Source organism: Jaculus jaculus, chromosome 13 (genome assembly GCF_020740685.1).
Source record: "Jaculus jaculus isolate mJacJac1 chromosome 13, mJacJac1.mat.Y.cur, whole genome shotgun sequence".
Classification (NCBI taxonomy): Eukaryota; Metazoa; Chordata; class Mammalia; order Rodentia; family Dipodidae; genus Jaculus; species Jaculus jaculus.
In genome coordinates, this window is record NC_059114.1 from 63385878 (window position 1) to 63404659 (window position 18782).

The following is an 18782-nucleotide window of genomic DNA, read 5'->3' on the forward strand; positions in this document are numbered from 1 at the left end:
CTTCTGCCATTGCAAAGGAACTCCAGACACATGCGTGACTTTGTGCATCTGGCTTTAAGTGGCACTGGAGAATCGAATGAAGGCTGTCAGGCTTTGTAAAGAAGCGCATTTAATCACTGAGCCATCTCACCAGTCCCCAGCTCTTGAAATTCTTTGTTCACACATATTAAGTGGCTTAAGTATAGTCATAAACCCCTCCCACAACCATCTGGTATCCCCCCTATACTGAACCCTTTCTACTTTACAACTAGTTAATTCAAAAGTTTTAAAAGTTAACCCGGCCAAGTGTACAGGCCTGTCATCCTACCAACGCTACTCTGGAAGCTGAGGCAAGCAGATGGAGACGATCCTTAGCTAACAGCGAAACTCTTACAAATACATTTTTAGGGTTGGAGTGATGGCATAATGCTTAAGGCACTTGCCTACAAAGCCAAAGAACTCAGGTTCAAGTCCCCAGGACCCACATTAAGACAGATGCGGAAGGTGGCCCAAGTGTCTGGAGGCCCTGGTGTGCCCATTCTCTCTCTCTCTCCCAAATAAATAAAAAACAAACAAATAAGGTGGGAAGTTTCCAGAACACCCTTCGGATTAGAAAAACAAATGAAGCGTAAAAGAGTTTTGATTAAAACAAAATGTTTGCAAACCCAGAGCAAGCCAGACATGGTAGCACATGCCTGTAAATGCCAGCACTGGAAGGCTAGGGCTGAAGTGGCCCGATGCCGGCCTAGGCTACACAACCAAACACTGTCTCAAAATGAGAAAGCTTAACAAAAGCAACAACAAATAAACCACACGCGAGAGAATTCTGCTCATGGCCGTGTTGGAGAAGATGAAGTGTTTCTAACACATTGACAAGCTTGTAACTGAGGCCCGCAGGCAGTAATCAAACTGTCTACCAACTTGCAACGTCTTCAACTGTGACTAACTTCCTTGGAGTGGCTTTTCGTTTTTTTTTGGTTGCAATTCTGCTCAGTCCCCTTCAGCCCTAGGAAGGAACCGTTGTAAAGGATGTGAACCAGGCATGGCCACCCACACCCGAGTCCAGCAGCGTCTCTATCTTCTCTCTCCCCCCGGGTGGCTCGCGCGAGCGGGCCCTGCAGCGCCCAGGGACACGCCGCCGCGGCGGGGGAGGGCCGGGACGCCGGCGCGGTCGCCAACAGTCGGGAGCGCTCAGGCTGGCCGGGTGTGCCGCGTCGGACGACCGGAGCTCCGAGCCGGCCCGGGCGACACTCGGCGGCGCGCCCCCGCCCCCCCCCCGCGCCCCCCCCGCCCGCGGTTCCCGAGTCCCATCGCTGGCAGTCCCCAGTCTCACTGCCCGCCCCGGCTTCTTCCTTCTCGGTGTCAGAGCCTCGCCGTCTCCGCGCAGTTATCCCAATGACAGCCGCGCTCACACCCGCCCGCAGCCAGACAGCTAGGAGCTCCCATTTCCCGGAATCCACCGCCCCACTACGGAGCCAGGTCAGCCAGAGTCGCGCGGCTTCCGCGGCGGGGGCGCGCACGCTGCCCGCCGTGCGCGCGCCGTGCCGTGCGCGCCGCCCGCCCCGCCCTGCGTCCCGGGCACGGCTCCGCCCACCAGCCGGCTGAAAGCTGGGCGTGCTCGCACCCGGCGTCTCGCGCCCTGGGGAAGGGGAGTGAGCTGAGGCGCTGACGTAGCGCGGGAGGCGGAGGCGACGGCGACCTCGGTGGCGGCGGCGGCGGCGGCGGCGGCGGCGGCGGCTACGACGAAGACGGTTGCGCTCGCTCGCTGTCTCGGCGTCATGGCGGCTGCCGGGGGCCGATAAGCAGCGGGAGCGGGAGCGCGCTTGCCGGCGGCGGCGGAGACCACCCCTCGGTACTTGTCGCTCTTGCCGGCCGCCCTCGCCCTGGGTCGCCGCGATCATGAATTGATTGTGGGAGCCGCTCGGCCGGGGATCGCGCGTTGCTGCCGCGCGGGCCGGGGTTCCCTTCCCCTCCCCCTGCGCACTCGGCTTCCCCCGCGGCGCTCTCCCGGGAGCCCGAGGACTCGGCGGCCCAGGATCGCGGCGGCGGCGGCGGCGGGGGGAGGGACGGCGCGGCGCGGCGCGGGGCCAGGCCGCCCTTTCCCGAAGCCGGCCGCCCGCCCGCCCGCGAGCCGGCGTCCTGTGCCCGGCCGAGCGGAGCGCGCGCGTCCGCCGGTAAGCCAGCCCGGGGGCGGCGGGCGGACGGAGCCCGCGGGGCGGAGGACTGACGACGGGCGGGCGGGCGGGCGCGGGGCCCGGACGGAGGCCGAGCGCAGGCCGCGGGCGGGCGGGCGGGAGGGCCGGGCGGCGCGGCGTTCTGAGGGCCGGGGGGCGTGGGAGCCGGGGCGCGGGGCGCAGGCCGGCCTGGGCGGCTCGGTCGGAGGGCCCCGCGGCCGCCCGGGCGCCCAGCACGTGGGAGCGCGGAGGGGGAGGGGGCGGCGTCCCGGGGAGGGCGTGCGGGAAGTTTGAGGCGGGAAGGAGCGCGGGCTGGGAGCGGTGCAGGCCGGCGGGACGCGCTCCCCGGGGTCCGCCGCCCCCCCGCCCCCGCTGCGCTGCGCTCCGGGTGCCGCTGCGCAAAGTTCAGAGGAAGCGGCTGCCGTGCGGGGACGGCGGCGCCCCGGGGAGGACTCATTGTTGGGACGCGGGACGGGCCGCGCCGGGAGCCCGCGCTCAGGGGACGTCCCCGCGCTCTTGGAGAGAGGCTCTCTCGGAGCCGGGAGCGGAGGGTGGAGAGGAAGTCACCGCGTTCCGAGAAAGCCATCTTGAGGGGCGAACGGAAAGGACGGGGTGGGGGGGTGGTACCGAGAGAGAGCAGTGAACTTTCCTCTGCAAGACTTTCGGGCAACATGCAAGCGCGCTTAGAAGTGGTTTAATAGTAAAGCTCTTTGACCAGGGTTAGGATTAATATTTAATGTCGAGAAGGAAGGGTTAATTTCGAGATAACCTGTTCTTGCAGAGGTCTGAGGTGTCGGAGATTGGAACCCCGATTCACATGCACTCAGCTAGGACGGAGTTGGCAACAGCCTGCTTCCCCTCCCCTTTTTTGTGGCGTGGAAATAATCATGGGAGTGAAGTCTCTGCCGAGGAGTACTGTGCTCTCTCAGCCTCTAGAGTCTCGCTACTTTCTGGCTGGGGAAGGATCTGACGTCTCCTTCCCCCGCTTCTTCCTCTCCCTCCCCTGCCAGAGATCTCCTTTGTTTATTCGTGGTTGGTTTGTAGGTGACTCTCCAATGTTGTGCTGAAATCTTGAGAAATACTGTGTCTTGGTCCGGTGATTTTTTTTTTTTTTTAAATTTCAAAACGCTTACCTTGAAAATAACACACGGTATATATTCTGTCACCTTTTCTTCTAATTTTTTTTTTCCTGGAATCTGCCAGTGAAAACTGGATAAGTGGTTTTTTTGCACCACCCTGTCAGTTTACCTGGATAAAAAACAGTTCTGGTTTGACCTATGCATGTTTGTCAAGATTACATGATACTTTCTATTATTTTTCTTTTTTTCCATGGGTCATTTAAATTTTCCTTCACTAGTATGTGTGAAATTCTTGGTGCTAGGAGTTAGGGCTTCATGAAAGGTAACCATTATCCTCACCTCATTTATTTTATGAACTTACCAAATGAAGACTCCATATTCTGCTGGGGATGTATGTGTGTGTCACATGGTACCACTGCTTTAGTAGTACTCTGTAAATATTATCACATAGTACCAACTAGTCTTTAAAAGTTTTGTTCCCCCACAAATACTTAATCTTTCTCCTGTCAAAACTTGTTAGCGAAATGCTAAATTCTAGTCAGTAACTAGGAATGTTAGTACAAGCTGAGCTATTTTTTGTAAAAGGCTTCCATTGCTTCCTTACCACTGCCTGCCTAATTGGCCCGAACAGATTTCTACAAGTTTTAAATAGGGCTTATTGATCTTTTTCTTATATCAGACATTCTTAACAGTGATGTATTTCCTCTAGGTGAACCAGAAGGTCCGAGAACACCCATGAATGTTGAAGAAAACTCATCTGTGAAATTTTGATATTCAAGAATTAATAATCATATTCATCTTTTAAACTGGGGAGATTTGTGTTTCATTTTAAAACTGTTTGATATTTACAATGAATGGACACAGTGATGAAGAAAGTGCTAGAAACAGCAGTGGAGACTCAAGGTAAGCTCATTCTTATCTGTGCTCTGTTGTCCCCATAAATTTATTTCCCTAGCCAAGTATTAAAAAAACTTAGCAGTTGTTTTTGTTGACATTGCAGTATTATTTTTAAAGACATAAAGTATGTATGTAGAAAGCATTGATCTATTTAAATCTATTTGGAGATTTGTATTGTTAATAATTGAAGCAGAAGCAAATAAAGAAATTTAAGTTGATTTGATTGTTAGTGAAGTGCCCACAAAAATTCATTAAGAGTTTTTTCACATAACTCTTTTTCTGGTGTTTTGTCTAATGTACCTTTGCTGCACATTATGGTGGCCACTAGTCATGTGTGGATGTTTCAATTACAAAATATTAAAAATTTAGTCACACGAGACCCACTTCAAGTGCTGAATAAATTACATATACTACCTATCCACTATATTGGCTATCACAAATAGGAAACATTTGTCTCTCATGCAGGAAGCTTTTGATAATATTGGTCTGGACATTTGTTGAAGTATTACTGTCTCTTCTGTTTTCATGTTGGAGTTTTAATTCACTTCAGACGTTACTTGGGCCATATCTTTTAGAAGATATGAGAATAAACTATCGTGCTATTTGTGTGTAAGAAAACTTTCTTGCTCCAAAGATATGTGTGCCTGTGCGCGCGAGAGAGGGTAGAGATAGAGAAATATGTTCTAGGCCCAGGCTGGCCTGGAACTCATGATCCTTCCCTTTACTTCTAAGTAGAGTGCTGGGATTCCATGCATGTACCACCACACCTGGCCCAAGCACCCTATAAGTGCTTATTTAGTTAGTTAGGCCCTAGCTTTATTTTTTTAAAGAGATGAATATTAATTTTTAAAGTATTTTTATTTATTTATTTGAAAGAGACAAAGAGGCAGATAGAAAGAGAAGGGCATGCCAGGGCCTCCAAGTGCTGCAAATGAACTACAAACTTATGCGCCACCTTATGCATCTGACTTACATGGGGCTTGGGGATTTGAACCAGGGTCTTTTGGCTTTGCAGGGAAGTGCCTTAACAGCTAAGCCATCTCCAGCCCTGGCCCTGGCCCTAGCTTTTTGAACATTTATTATTCTTTCTTTCTTTTTTTATGAGAGAATATGGGTGTGCCAGGGCCTCTACCCACTGCAAAGGAACTCCAGATGAATGTGCCATCTTGTGCATCTGGCTTATGTGGGAATCAAACCTAGGTCCATAGGCTTCACAGGCAATGACTTCAACTACTAAGACATCTCTCCAGCACTTGGCCCTAAGTTTTGAGTTATCTTTGTATTCTTATTTTAGTCCATACAGTTATATGTACTTATTTGTAGGAATCAAGAAGATGGGCATTGGAGTCAGACTACATAGTTCCAGTTTTATCAGTTACTGACTGAATTAGGGTAAATTACTATCTGATGTTTTGATTTCTTGAGTCTCTAAAATGGGGGTTACACTGTTTATCTTAAAGTTGTAAATTACATTAGATGCTACATATAAGGGGCTTAAAATGATTTTGATTATAGTGGACATTTAGTATCTGCTTATAATTATACCACATGTATGTACTGTGGGACACTGCCTAAATGAAAGTTAAAATGGTAGAGAAATGTGGGCAAGCAAGCAATAGAAAAATTGACTATATAATTCCTGTAATTTTTTTTCTTATATAGTCAATTCAACAACAAAACCACTTTTGAAGCTGACATGGTATCTCATGCCTTTATTCCCAACACTCAGGAGGCAGAGGTAGGAGGATTGCTGTGAGTTTGAGGCCACTCCGAAACTGCATAGTGAATTCAGGCCACCTGGGCTAGAATGAGACCCAACCTCAAAAAACAAAAGCAACTCGAGGTGAATCAGTTGTTGGTGTAGGCATTATGCATCTTCAAAATTTTTTTTATTTGCAAGCAGACAGAAAAGAGACAGAATAGCCGGGCGTGGTGGCGCACGCCTTTAATCCCAGCACTCGGGAGGCAGAGGTAGGAGGATTGCCATGAGTTCAAGGCCACCCTGAGATGACAGAGTTAATTCCAGGTCAGCCTGGACCAGAGTGAGACCCTACCTCGAAAAACCAAAAAAAAAAAAAAAAAGAGAGACAGAATGGGCACAGCATGGCTTAGTTACTTAGTTATAACTACTGCAAACACACTTGAGATTGCATAGACTACCTTGTGCATCTGGCTTTATGTGGGTATTGAGGAATTAAGCCCAGGTTGTTACGTTGTACAGGCAAGTGACTTAACTGCTGAGCCATCTCTCCAGTTCATCTTTTAAAAAAAATAAACAGTAAAGGTGCATGCAGCAGTTTGACTAGAACCACTACAGTTGAGGTTAGAAGACTTTAGAATTTCAGCTTTGAGTGAAATTTGTGTACATGTATTGATGATAGTCAATGACTAGGAGAGTTAAACTGTTTATATCTCTTTAGTGAGCAATGAAATTGTTTTTTGTTTTTTTCAAGGTAGGGTCTCATTCTATCTCAGGCTGACATGTAACTCATTCTGTAGTCCCAAAGCCGCCTTCCAGGTCACAGTGATCCTCCTACCTCTGTCTCCTCTGCTGGGATTAAAGGTGTACACCACCATGCCTGGCCTTAATTTTTTTTTTTTTTTAAGTATACTTATTTGCAAGCAGAGGGAAGAGGGAGAGAAAATGAGCATGACAGGGCCAGGGCCACTGCAAAAGAATGCTGCATATATATCACTTTGTGCATATCTGGGAACTGGGGAGTTGAACTTAGGCTGTCAAGCTTTGCATGCAAGTGCCCTTAAGCACTGAGCCATCTCTCCAGCCACTGAAATTGTTAACGAGTAGAAATATGCAGAACAAACACAAGAACCAGACTTCCCACAAAGCAGGAATTCTGACTTGTTATATATTCTTTATTTCTAGAGATCATCTGTTGATGCATTCTGCCTAAATTATTTCTGCCTTTGCTACCATCTCTAAAGCTGGGGGAGAAATAAAACCAACTTTATAGTACAGGTGAAAGAAACTAAGCAAGCCCTTTGAAATCAGGTTCACTTACCCCCCCACCCCCCCAATAGGGTCTCAATCTAGCTCAGGCTGACCTGGAATTCACTTTGTAGTCTCAGGGCAGCCTCCACCTCAGGGCGCCCTCTACCTGAGGGCAATCCTCCTACCTTTGCCTCCCAAGTGCTGGGATTAAAGGTGTGCCACCACACCCTGCTACTTACAGAATTCTTTACTGCAGGGGAGTTAAGAGGTGGAGGGAGGAGGATCAAGATCCAAGGTTTCTTGGCTACCCAGCAACTTTGAGAAGGTCAGTCTGGACTTCATGAGACCCTGTTCCAAAAAGCTGAAAACTGGAGCGAATGCCTTCCATGTAACTATAAAGGTCTGAGACTAACCGAGTTTGATTCATGGTACCTATCATATAAAAAGCTCGGCATGAGCCGGGCATGGTGGGGTCACCTTTGCTTGTATCCTTAGTCCTGTGTGTTCTTTAGGACTGGAGAATCTCTGGCTCGTTGATTGATCAGCCAGTCTTCAGTGACTTTTCTGTCAAGGAATGTACATGTGCAAACAGGGCCTGCATGCATATATCACTCTACACAGATGCCAAGATAAACCTGGAAAAAAATTTTTGTGCAATGCACTCTTTTTATGTGATTGCAAGTCACATTTCTCTAATTATTTGTAGTCATTAATTATACCATACAGGTTCTGTGTGCTTCTGAGAAGTGTTACCGAATTACCTAGCTTTTGCAACTGCTTTAGTTGATCTGGTATAGAAGGTACTAGCTTTTTCTCTACCTTCTCTTTCCCTTACTGTGGCTTTACTGTCTTCCCTTTGCTTGGCACCCTTGTTACTAACACTCTGGAGATGCTCTTTTCCCCCCTAAGTGTTCATCATAATGCATTACAAAGAGACATTAGTGCCTAGTTAAAAGAAGTGAACTTGACAGAGATTTTTCTTTCAAAAAGCCAAAAGGTATCCTAACTATAAATATTATTTATTTGAGGGAAAGAAAAAGAATATGAATGATTATGGGCACACCAGAGCCTTCTGTTACTGCAATCAAACTCCATATGCACGCACCACTATGCATCTGGCTCTTTGTGGGTTTCGGTGAATCAAACCCAGGACTTCAGGCTTGGCTAGCAGGTGACTTTAACCACTGAGCCAGCTCTTCAGCCTCCTTACTGTATTCATACAGAGAAATGAGAAACATGTATCACTCTTGAGGTTGACATACAATGTAAATAATTGAAGTACTGTTTGTTAGCTAAGAAATTCAGAAGCCAGGCGTGGTGGTGCACGCCTTTAATCCCAGCACTCGGGAGGCAGAGGTAGGAGGATCGCCATGAGTTCGAGGCTACCCTGAGACTCCATAGTGAATTCCAGGTCAGCCTGGGCTAGAGTGAAACCCTACCTCAAAAAAACAAAAAAACAAAAAAAAAAAAAAAATTAAAAAAAAAAAGAAATTCAGAATATATTTTGTTTCAGAGATTCCTTCCCTGAAAGTTTATGAAATAAAATAGAATAAACCAAGCTATTATTTGCTAATTTTGGTTGGTAAGCTAGTTTTCTACTAAAAATTTGGAGAGTAGAGTTGGTTCCTTCTGTGTGAAAAGGTGTCCATAATTATTGACTGAAAGAAAGACTATCCAGTAGTATCCAGTAGAGCTTTTGGCTGCAATAACTGATAGTTTTGAGACTAAGGTAAGGAATGTGGGCCAGGATGAACCTGTACAACAGTCTGAACTCAACACAAAGTTTTTTGTTTTATAATGGCAAGGAGAGAGATAGAGAATGGGCATGCCAGGGGCTCTAGCCACTATAGATGAACTCCAGACTCATCTGTCCCTTGTGCATCTGAATTATGTGGTCCTGGGAATCAGACCTAGGTCCTTTAGCTTTGCAGGCATACACCTTAACCATTAAGCCATTTCTCCAGCTCAGCTTGCTTAAGAAAATGCTGGAAGGTTTTACGCCTTCACTTTTCCACCTTTGTGGACATGTTGTAATCAAAGCCTTCAGTGTCTATTTAGACGTTTTTAGCCCAGGCTGACTTAGAACTCCTTCTGTAGTCCTAAGCTGGCCGCAAATTCACAGCGATCCTCCTACTTCTGCCTTCTGAGTGATGGGATTACAGGTGTATGCCACCACACCCAGCTGGTTAGACATTTTTAAAATTTTATTTTCTGTAGTCATATTTGTGTGTATGTGTGTATTCTGGAGATCAAGCTGAAGGCCTTGTACCTGCTAGGCAGTTTGTCCCCTGAAGTACATCTGTAGCCCAGTAATGTATTTATGAGCAAATATTTGAAACGTGGTCACATTTTGCTTATTGTTTTAAAAATATATCTTTATTTATTTGAGAGAGAGAGAATGGGCACGTCAGGGCCTCCAGCCACTGCAAACGAACTCCAGATACATATACCACCTTGTGCATCTGGCTTACATGGGTCCTGGAGAATCGAGCCAGGATTCTTTGGTTTTGCAGGCAAACACCTTAACCTCTAAGCCATCTCTCCAGCTCACATTTTGCTTATTTTTGAATAGTTAATAGATGCTTGCTTCTAAGTTGTAATTATCAGTAAGCTAGTGTTACATATGTAAGCACTTAGTCCCTTGAATGGTTCTTACAGAGTATGAGATATTGGTGATGTACTTTCATAGTCTCACCCAATGTTTAGTTGCTAATGGAATTCTGTTAGCCACATTTCTAGAATACAGACTTACAATTTGGGGGTTGAGGAGACTGCCCAATATTTAAAGCTTGCGGTGCAAATTTGAGTAATTGAGTTGGTATCCTCAGGACCTGAGTAAAACTGCATGGTGCCTGTAACTCCAGTGCAGCTACTGTGAGAAGGAAGGCTGAGACAGAAGAACCCAACAGGAGTACAGGCCAACTAGCCTCTAAACAGAGCAGTGAACAGCCAGAAATCCTGTCTCTAAGGAGGTGGAACGGGAGGACTGACAACTAAAAGTTGTCCTCTGATTTCGACACATGTACCTACACTCATAACATGAACACCCCTCCTCCCCCCCCCAAAAAAATAATAGGTCTGGCATGTAGCTCAGTAGTAAAGAGCTTGCTTAGATGTTCAGTCATAGGTTCAGTCCTGAGTGCTACCAAAATAGATAGGTAAATAAAAAATGCTTTGAGAAGACCTGTAGTTTAAAGGACTTGTGAAGTTTATATTTTCAAAGCAGTATCCATTAAATAGTATTTCCTGATCTTGTTTTGCAATCACCTTAATATTTTTGATTGTGTTAAAGTCAGTTCATTGTTAGTTTTCAGAAGTTATGTTTAAGAAGCACTTTTAGGAAGATAGGACAATAAGAATTCAAAAAGCTAGAATGGCTAGAAGTCACCAATTAAGAAAGCTGGCAAAAAATTTGCTGTGATGTATTGATTACAAGAAAGAATGACTTTTACACTTTATTATTCCTTGTTCCTTTACCGTTTACCTTACCCTGTTTTTGTTTATTCCACGATTTTTCTCTCTCAAATATCTTGTAGGTACAACTAAATCTAAGATTACACAAATTATTTTTGTTTTGAAAACTCAACATACTCAATAGCAGCTTTAGTGATAGGTTACTCTTCAAATAGAATTTAACTATAAAGTACATAGAGTTTCCTACAATTATACTTAATCTAGATTACTGTAATTAGAGTTATTTTTAATTGGTAAGGATAAGAGAATTTTAAGTATCTACTTTCCAAAGATACAACTGCTCTGTTTGTAAGTATGAGATAATGCATTAGGTAGGGATTAATATGAGCTGCCTGTGTGTTTCTCTGGTTAACTAGTTGCTTAAATTCTTGATGACAGGTGGATTATCTCTGTTACTGCTCTGTATTTAAAAATAAATGGTGCTTTATGGAAAGAAGGAATGTGATGGAGAAAACAGGTTTTCAACTTCTGTTTTTACTGTTGTGCTTTTCTTTGGGGGGGGGGGACAGGGTATGTTGCAGAGCTCAAACTTAACTATGTACTTTAGGATGAGCTTCAATCTCATATACCTGCCTCCCTCTCCCAAGAGCTAGGATTACAGGTGTGTGCCGTCCTCATGCTCGGCAGCCACTTTTTCAAAACCTCTTTTATTTTACTTTCAAATATTTAATTTTTTTGGTACGTATATATGATGGGCTTGTGCAAATACATGTGCATGCATGACAGTGCTGATAATCTTGGGTGTTGTCCTCAGGAATGCCATCTGCCCCTTTTTACCCCCAGTCCAGGCTGACCTGGAGTTTACTATGTAGTCTGAGGGTGGCCTCAAACTCACGGTGATCCACCTACCTCTGCCTCCCAAGTGTTGGGATTAAAGGTGTGCGCCACCACACCTGGTTTACCCCTTTCTCTTTTGAGACAGGATCTGTCTCTCTCTCTCTCTCTCTCTCTCTCTCTCTCTCTCTTTTTTTTTTTTTTTTTGGTTTTTCTCACCCAGGCTGACCTGGAATTCACTATGTAGTCTTGGGGTGGCCTTGAACTCATAGCTGATCCTCTTATCTCTGCCCAGCCTGAGTGCTGGGACATGCACCACCACACCCCTGCTGAGACATGATCTCTTATTGCCTTGGAGTTTACGAATTAAGCTAGACTGACTAGCCAGTGAGCTCCTGTTTCTGCCTTACCAGCTTTTAGATTATAGGCATGCACCATCATTGTCTTTTTCCTTAATTTTTTTTCTTTGTTTGCTTGTCATACGTGTGTGTGTGTGTGTGTGTGTGTGTGTTTGTGTAGGTGTGTGTGGAACCCAGAAGTGAACATTGGGTGTTTTGTTTTTTAGTTTTTCAAGGTCTGGCTTGAGCCCAGGCTGACCTGTTATTCACTGTGGCCTTGAACTCCTACCTCTGCCTCCGAAGTGCTGGGATTTAAGGTATCACCACGCCTGTCTGTCTGTCTTTTTTTTTTTAGTTGAGATGGGATCTCTCACTGAAGCTGGTGTTCACTGATTTGGGTAGACTAGCTGGCTAGTAAGCCCCAGGGATTGCACTCTATTCTTCATGTTTGTATGGCAGGCACTTCACTAACTGAGCCTTGTCCCCAGCCACAATCACCTTTTTGTTATGAAAAACATTTAAAACATACAAAAATAGAAATGTCACAGCTTGGTTTGTTGTCCTTGGGCCAGCAGCATTGGTGATATCTGAAGCCTATTAGAAATGTATGATGTTGGGATTCTTTCCAGACCACTAGATGAGAATCTTCACTGTAGCCATATTGCAAGTAACTCGTATAGACATAAAATATAAATAAATACATATTCACATATGAACTTGATTACCTGAAGTTATTTAGTAACATGTCATTTATTACTGCAATTTTGTACTGATGCTGTTACTTATATAAGAATTTTATTTTCTGTGACTCCCTGTAACACTGTGAAGACATTACTCCAGCAAGGTCTTTTTTTTTTTTTTTTTTTTTTTTTTGGTTTTTCGAAGTAGGGTCTCACTCTAGCCCAGGCTGACCTGGAATTCACTATGGAGTCTCAGGGTGGCCTTGAACTCACAGTGATCCTCCTACCAAGTGCTGGGATTAAAGGCGTGCGCCACCACGCCCCAGCTATAAGGTCTTTTCTTTTTTAGAAGCTGTTTTGTTGACAACTTCCCTAATTATAGACAATAAACAATAAACCATGGCAACTCCTCCCCTACTTTCCCCTTCACAAAACCCACTCTCCATCATATCCCCTCTTTCTCTTAGTCTTTTATTTTGATGTCATCATCTTTTCCTCCTATTATGAGGGTCTAAGCAATATCTTTTATTCTGATCAAGCAAGATACATAGGGTACTATATTACATGATATACCATAACTCAGTCTCATAAAGGTCTGCTTATGTATATGTTGATGCACATAGAGTCTTTCTAGATGAGGAAACTAGATTTTTTTTGTCCAGATTAATTTGTATTTTCTTACAGTTTATATACATAATACAATTTGATTGTCATCCTTTCCCATTACTTTCTCCTGTTCCCTCTCACTCATCCCTTTTCCACTGAATTCCTTCTTTCCAACCAGTTCCTCTTCTATTTTGATGGCTTTTCTGTCTCTCTTTGTTTGTTTATTTATTTATTTATTTATTTATTTATTTATTTATTTATTTGAGAGCGTCAGACACAGAGAGAAAGACAGATAGAGGGAGAGAGAGAGAGTGGGCGCACCAGGGCTTCCAGCCACTGCAAATGAACTCCAGATGCGTGCGCCCCCTTGTGCATCTGGCTAACGTGGGACCTGGGGAACCGAGCCTGGAACCGGGGTCCTTAGGCTTCACAGGCAAGCGCTTAACCGCTAAGCCATCTCTCCAGCCCTCTCTCTTTTTTTTTAACCTTCCTCCATCCATGACAACATATTGGTGTGCTCAATATTACACAGGTTTTGTGCAGCCTCTGTGAGGTCATGAATGGCAGTGGCTACTTTGTATCTGAAAATCAGCATTCCAAAGAACTCCTTTTATTTTTTCCACCATCCTTTTCTTGGTCCCTGAGCTTTGTAGGGTGTACTAGAGATGTCTCATGTAGTGCTGAATACGATTAGTTGCCACTTCACAGCACGATGAGTTTTGAGTTTCATCATTAGCCATTACCTTCTTTTTTTTTTTTTTTAATTTTTTTTTTGTTCATTTTTTATTTATTTATTTGAGAGCGACAGACATGGAAAGAGAGATAGATGGACGGAGAGAGAGAGAATGGGCGCGCCAGCCACTGCAAACGAACTCCAGACGCGTGCGCCCCCTTGTGCATCTGGCTAACATGGGACCTGGGGAACCGAGCCTCGAACCGGGGTCCTTAGGCTTCACAGGCAAGCGCTTAACCGCTAAGCCATCTCTCCAGCCCGCCATTACCTTCTTAAAGGAGAAGCTTTTAGGGACTAAAGAGATGGCTTAGTGGTTAAGGTGCTTGCCTACAAAGCCAAAGGACCCAGGTTTGATTCCCCAGGACCCACGTAAGCCAGATGCACAAGGTGGCACATGTGTCTGGAGTTCATATGCAGCATCTGAAGGTTCTGGCACGTCCATTTGCCTCTATCCTTCAAATAAATAAAGTAAAATTAAAAAGTTACTTAAAAAAAAGAATAAAAAAGCTTGAATGAGGGCCCAGGTTCAGTTCCCCAGTAGCCATGTAAAATTAGATGCACAAAGTTGCACATGTATCTGGAGTTCATTACAGTGACTGGAGGCCCTGGCATGTTCATTCTCTTTCTCTTTGTCTCTTTCTTTCTCCTTGAAAATATATGTGGCTTTACGTGGATACTTGGGAATCAAACCTGGGCCATCCGGCTTTGCAAGCAAGCACACTTAACTGCTGAACCGTATCTCCGGCCCTTTTTGTTTTATTTGCAAGGGGAGAGAGGGAACCCAGTGGGGGGGGGGGGGGAGAAAGAGAATGAATGGGCGCAGCAGAGTTTCATGTCATTGCAAATAAATTCCAGATAAATATGTCACTTTGTACATGTGGATTTATGTGGGTACTGGGGAATTGAATCCAGGCCATCAGGCTTTGCAAGCAAGTGCCTTAACCACTGAGTCACCTCTCCAGCCCAGTATCTCCATATATATATGTAGTTTGTGTGTGTGTGTGTGTGTGTGTGTCTATACACACATGTGTTTTTTTCTTTTTAAAATATTTTTGTTTATTTATTTGACAGAGAAAGAGGGAGGGGGAGAGAGAAAATGGGCGCGCCAGGGCCTCCAGTCACTGCAGATAAACTGCAGACGTGTGCACCCCTTGAGCATGTGGCTAGCGTGGGTCCTTGGGAATCGAACCTGGGTCTTTTGGCTTTGCAGGCAAAAGCCTTAACCACTAAGCCATACCTCCAGCCCTATCTCCGTATTTTAAATAAAATGTTTTCATTTACTAATGTTCACTGGATTTCTGTATATATGTATTTTGGTATATAATCCAATAAGGTGTTTTATTTTCTTCTCCAAATTAATCAGCCAGGAGACTTTAAAAAAATTTAATTTTTAATCAACAACTTCCATGATTGTAAACAATATCCCATGGTAATGCCTCCCTACCCCCACTTTCTGGCAAGGAGCCTTTTTAAGTAGGCTTCTAAATTTCATTTACACAATTCCTATTCTTGTGCCCTTGAGTAAATCATGTTTTAGGTTCTCTGTTTCCTTTCATTGTAAAATGGTATTAGAAACCAAGGTTTGGGTGCAGAGTTTGCTTGGCTGCTCAAGTGTCATTGCTTCTTGGCTCTATTGGAATATAGGTAGACCGAGGTAGGTAATAAATATATACATAAGCCATGCTTGTCTCCATGTTTATACTTACTTTGTATCTATCTCTATATCTATATTCATAGAGCAAAGATGAGTCTATACTATTATCCTCACCCTAATTTTTTAATCTACAGAGTTCATTTTAACCCCCTCTAACTATGCAATAGTAAGAAACCTGGCTTCTGCTATCTGTACATGTGTGTGTCTGTGTTTGTGTGTGTACACAAAGTAGTTTCAGAGTGTTTTGGGTATAGTCCTAAGAGAAGCTAACTTACGAACTGGAATCTAGTGTTTGTAGCCTTAAGGGTGTCCAATCAGACACTTAACAAAATTACTTGTTACCTAACTTACCTCCACTGCTTCAGCGTGATGATGTCATGTATTTTTAGTAAAGTTAGTTTAATTAGTCAGTGTGTTTCATCCTGGGATCCCTCATACTTGTTAACTTTTCATAATTTATTTATTTGCTGGGGTGAAGCGGGGAGGGGAGAGAGAAGGTGGGAGGGAAGGAGAAAGGGAGGCAGATAGAATGGGCATGCCAGGGCCTTTGGCCTCTGCAGATGAACTCCAGACACATGTGTCACCTTGTTCCTTTGGCTTATGTGGGTCCTGGGGAATTGAACCTAGGTTCTTTGGCTTTGCATGTAAGCACCTTAACAGCTAAACCATCTCTCCAGACAATACTTACTAACTTTTAATATTTGCATACTATAATCCTTCCGTGTTGCACAGTTCCATGGGTTTTGACAAACGCATAAAATCATTTATCCATTTTCCCAGTACTGTGCAAAAATTCCTTCATGCTGAAAGTTTGCCTGTGCATGTTAGATGTACCAAATCATAATTTTCATTTTAATACGTCTCCCAGAATGGCTGTATTCATATTATATGTATACATGAAGTTATGAACATGGCATCATTCATTATGTTTTAAAATCATGAATTAACTTTCAAAAGCTTATTATAACTTAAGTAATAATGAAAGGGCTAGTCATAGATACAATCAATTGGTAGGTTCATGAAAACATCCTGCAAGTGAGGTGAAATAAAACGGAATTCACTTAATTGTTAATGACTAAAGTTTGTGGAAAATCTCATGGCACTCTTTTCTGATTTTAATGGTAAAAATGTGTGTATATATTCATTCAGATGAGTGAGAAGAGGGAGATTTAAATTATTTATTTATTTATTTATTTATTTTTGTTTTTTCTCACTCTGGTCCAGGCTGACCTGGAATTAACTCTGTAGTCTCAGGGTGCCCTTGAACTCATGGCGATCCTCCTACCTCTGCCTCCCGAGTGCTGGGATTAAAGGCGTGTGCCACCACGCCCGGCTTAAGAAAAGGGAGATTTTTAAAAGATCATTTCCTCCAGTGAAGAAGTACAAGTTCCCTAATAAAATACACAGGACATCCTACGTTTACAGTTCTTTCCCTGAGTTTTATTTATTCATTCTTTTTTTTTTTATATTGTTTGGTTTTTTTTTTTTTAAATTTTTTTTTTTTTTTTTTTTTTTTTTTTTTTCGAGGTAGGGTCTCACTGTGATCCAGGCTGACCTGGAATTAACTCTGTCATTTCAGGGTGGCCTTGAACTCACGGTGATCCTCCTACCTCTGCCACCCAAGTGCTGGGATTAAAGGCGTGAGCCATCACTCCTGGCCTTGTTTGGTTTTTTTGAGGTCCGGTCTCACTCCAGCCCAGGCTGACCTGGAATTCATTATGTAGTCTCAGGGTGGCCTCAAACTCATGGCAATCCTCCTATCTCTGCCTCTCGAGTGCTGGGATTAAAGGTGTGCACCATCATGCCTAGCTTTATTCTTTTTTGTGGGGGGGGGGATTGGTTTTTTGAGGTAGGTTCTCACTGTAGCCCAGGCTGACCTGGAATTCACTAAGGAGTCTCAGGGTGGCCTGGAACTCACGGTGATCCTCCTACCTCTGCCTGCCGAGTGCTGGCATTAAAGGTGTTTGCCACCACACCCGGCTTCTTTTTTTTTTTAAGTTTGCTTGGGGTGTGACACATGACTTAATCGTAACACTCAGAAGGCAAAGGTGGGAGGATGGCTTTGAGTTTGAGACCAGCCTGGGAGTACAGAGTGAGTGCCAGGTCAGGAATGAAACAACAAAGGGCTGGAGAGTGGCTTGGCGGTTAAGGCATTTGCCTGCAAAGCCAAAGGTCCCAGGTTTGATTCCCCAGGACCCATGTTAGCCAGATGTACAAGGGGGCGCATGTGTCTGGAGGTCATTTGCAGTGGCTGGAGGTCCTGGTTCACCCATTCTCTCTCTCCCTCTTTCTCTGTCAAAAAAAAAAATTTTTTTTTTTTGAGAGGAATAGATCGATAATGATAATGGATGCACCAGGGTGTACTGCTGCTGCAGATAAACTCCATATATGTACATCGCTTTGAACAATGGCTCTATGTGGGTACTGAGGAATTGAACCAGGGCTGTCAGGCCTTACACACAGTACCATTAACTGCTGAGCCATTTCTCCAGCCCATTTATTCATTTTTTTCAGTTTTTTTTTTTTAAGAGAGAGAGAGAGAATGGCTGCACCAGGGCCTGCAGCTACTGCAGATGAACTCCAGACGCATGCTCTTCCTTGTGCATCTGGCTAACCTGGGTCCTTTGGCTTTGCTGGCAAACGCCTTAGCCTCTAAGCCAACCCTCCAGCCCTTTATTCATTTTTTTAATATTTTTTAATTTATTTATTTGAGAGTGACAGAGAGAGAGAGAGAGAGAGAGAGAGAATGGGCACACCAGGGCTTCCAGCCACTGCAAACGAACTCCAGACGCATGCGCCCCCTTGTGTATCTGGCTAACGTGGGTCCTGGGGAATCAAGCCTCGAACTGGGGTCCTTAGGCTTCACAGGCAAGCGCTTAACCGCTAAGCCATCTCTCCAGCCCCCTTTGTTCAGTTTTATGTGAAGTCTTTGTGTGGTTTTAGCTCCAGGTGGGGGAAAGAGAAAAAAGAAATCATGGCAGACGAAGAAAGAAAGAATAGGGACTACTGAATTCTCAGTAGCTAAAGGTGCTTGCTTGCAAAGCTGCCATACTAAAATTCTTAATAAACTAGCCATAAGTTCAAACAACTTAAAATGATTTTTTTTTCCTTGTCTTTTTTTAAAGGCATGGGCCAGGACACCCAGCTCTTTATTTATTTGAGAGAGAGAGAAGGGAAGAGGCAGAGGCAGATAGAGAATGGGCATACCAGGGCCTTTAGCCACTGTAAATGAACTTAACTGATTGAACCTTGGCTACAAGCCTCAAAATTTTAATGGTTCAGATAATGACTCAGTGGATAAGGGTACTTGTCATGCAAGTATGAGGATCTCAGAGGACCTGAGTCCATCTGAGATCATTCCCAGCACCCTTGCAAAAAACTGAGTATGGTCTTGCATGCCTGTAACCCTAGTCCTGTTGGGGACAGAGGCTGGGGAATCAAGGG

At 44.5% G+C, this 18782-nt stretch overlaps 1 protein-coding gene across 1 annotated transcript in view; it reads left to right on the forward strand.

The window, feature by feature from the left end:
- Positions 1 to 1723: 1723 nt before the first annotated feature.
- The window catches only part of Chd1 (chromodomain helicase DNA binding protein 1), a 93733-nt gene continuing 76674 nt past the window's right edge, over positions 1724 to 18782 (forward strand). Inside the window, exons 1-2 of the mRNA XM_045132359.1 lie at positions 1724 to 1831; positions 3942 to 4135. Coding sequence (XP_044988294.1) covers positions 4083 to 4135 — 53 coding nt within the window. The 5' untranslated portion in view covers positions 1724 to 1831; positions 3942 to 4082. The remainder of the gene's footprint in view (positions 1832 to 3941; positions 4136 to 18782) is intronic.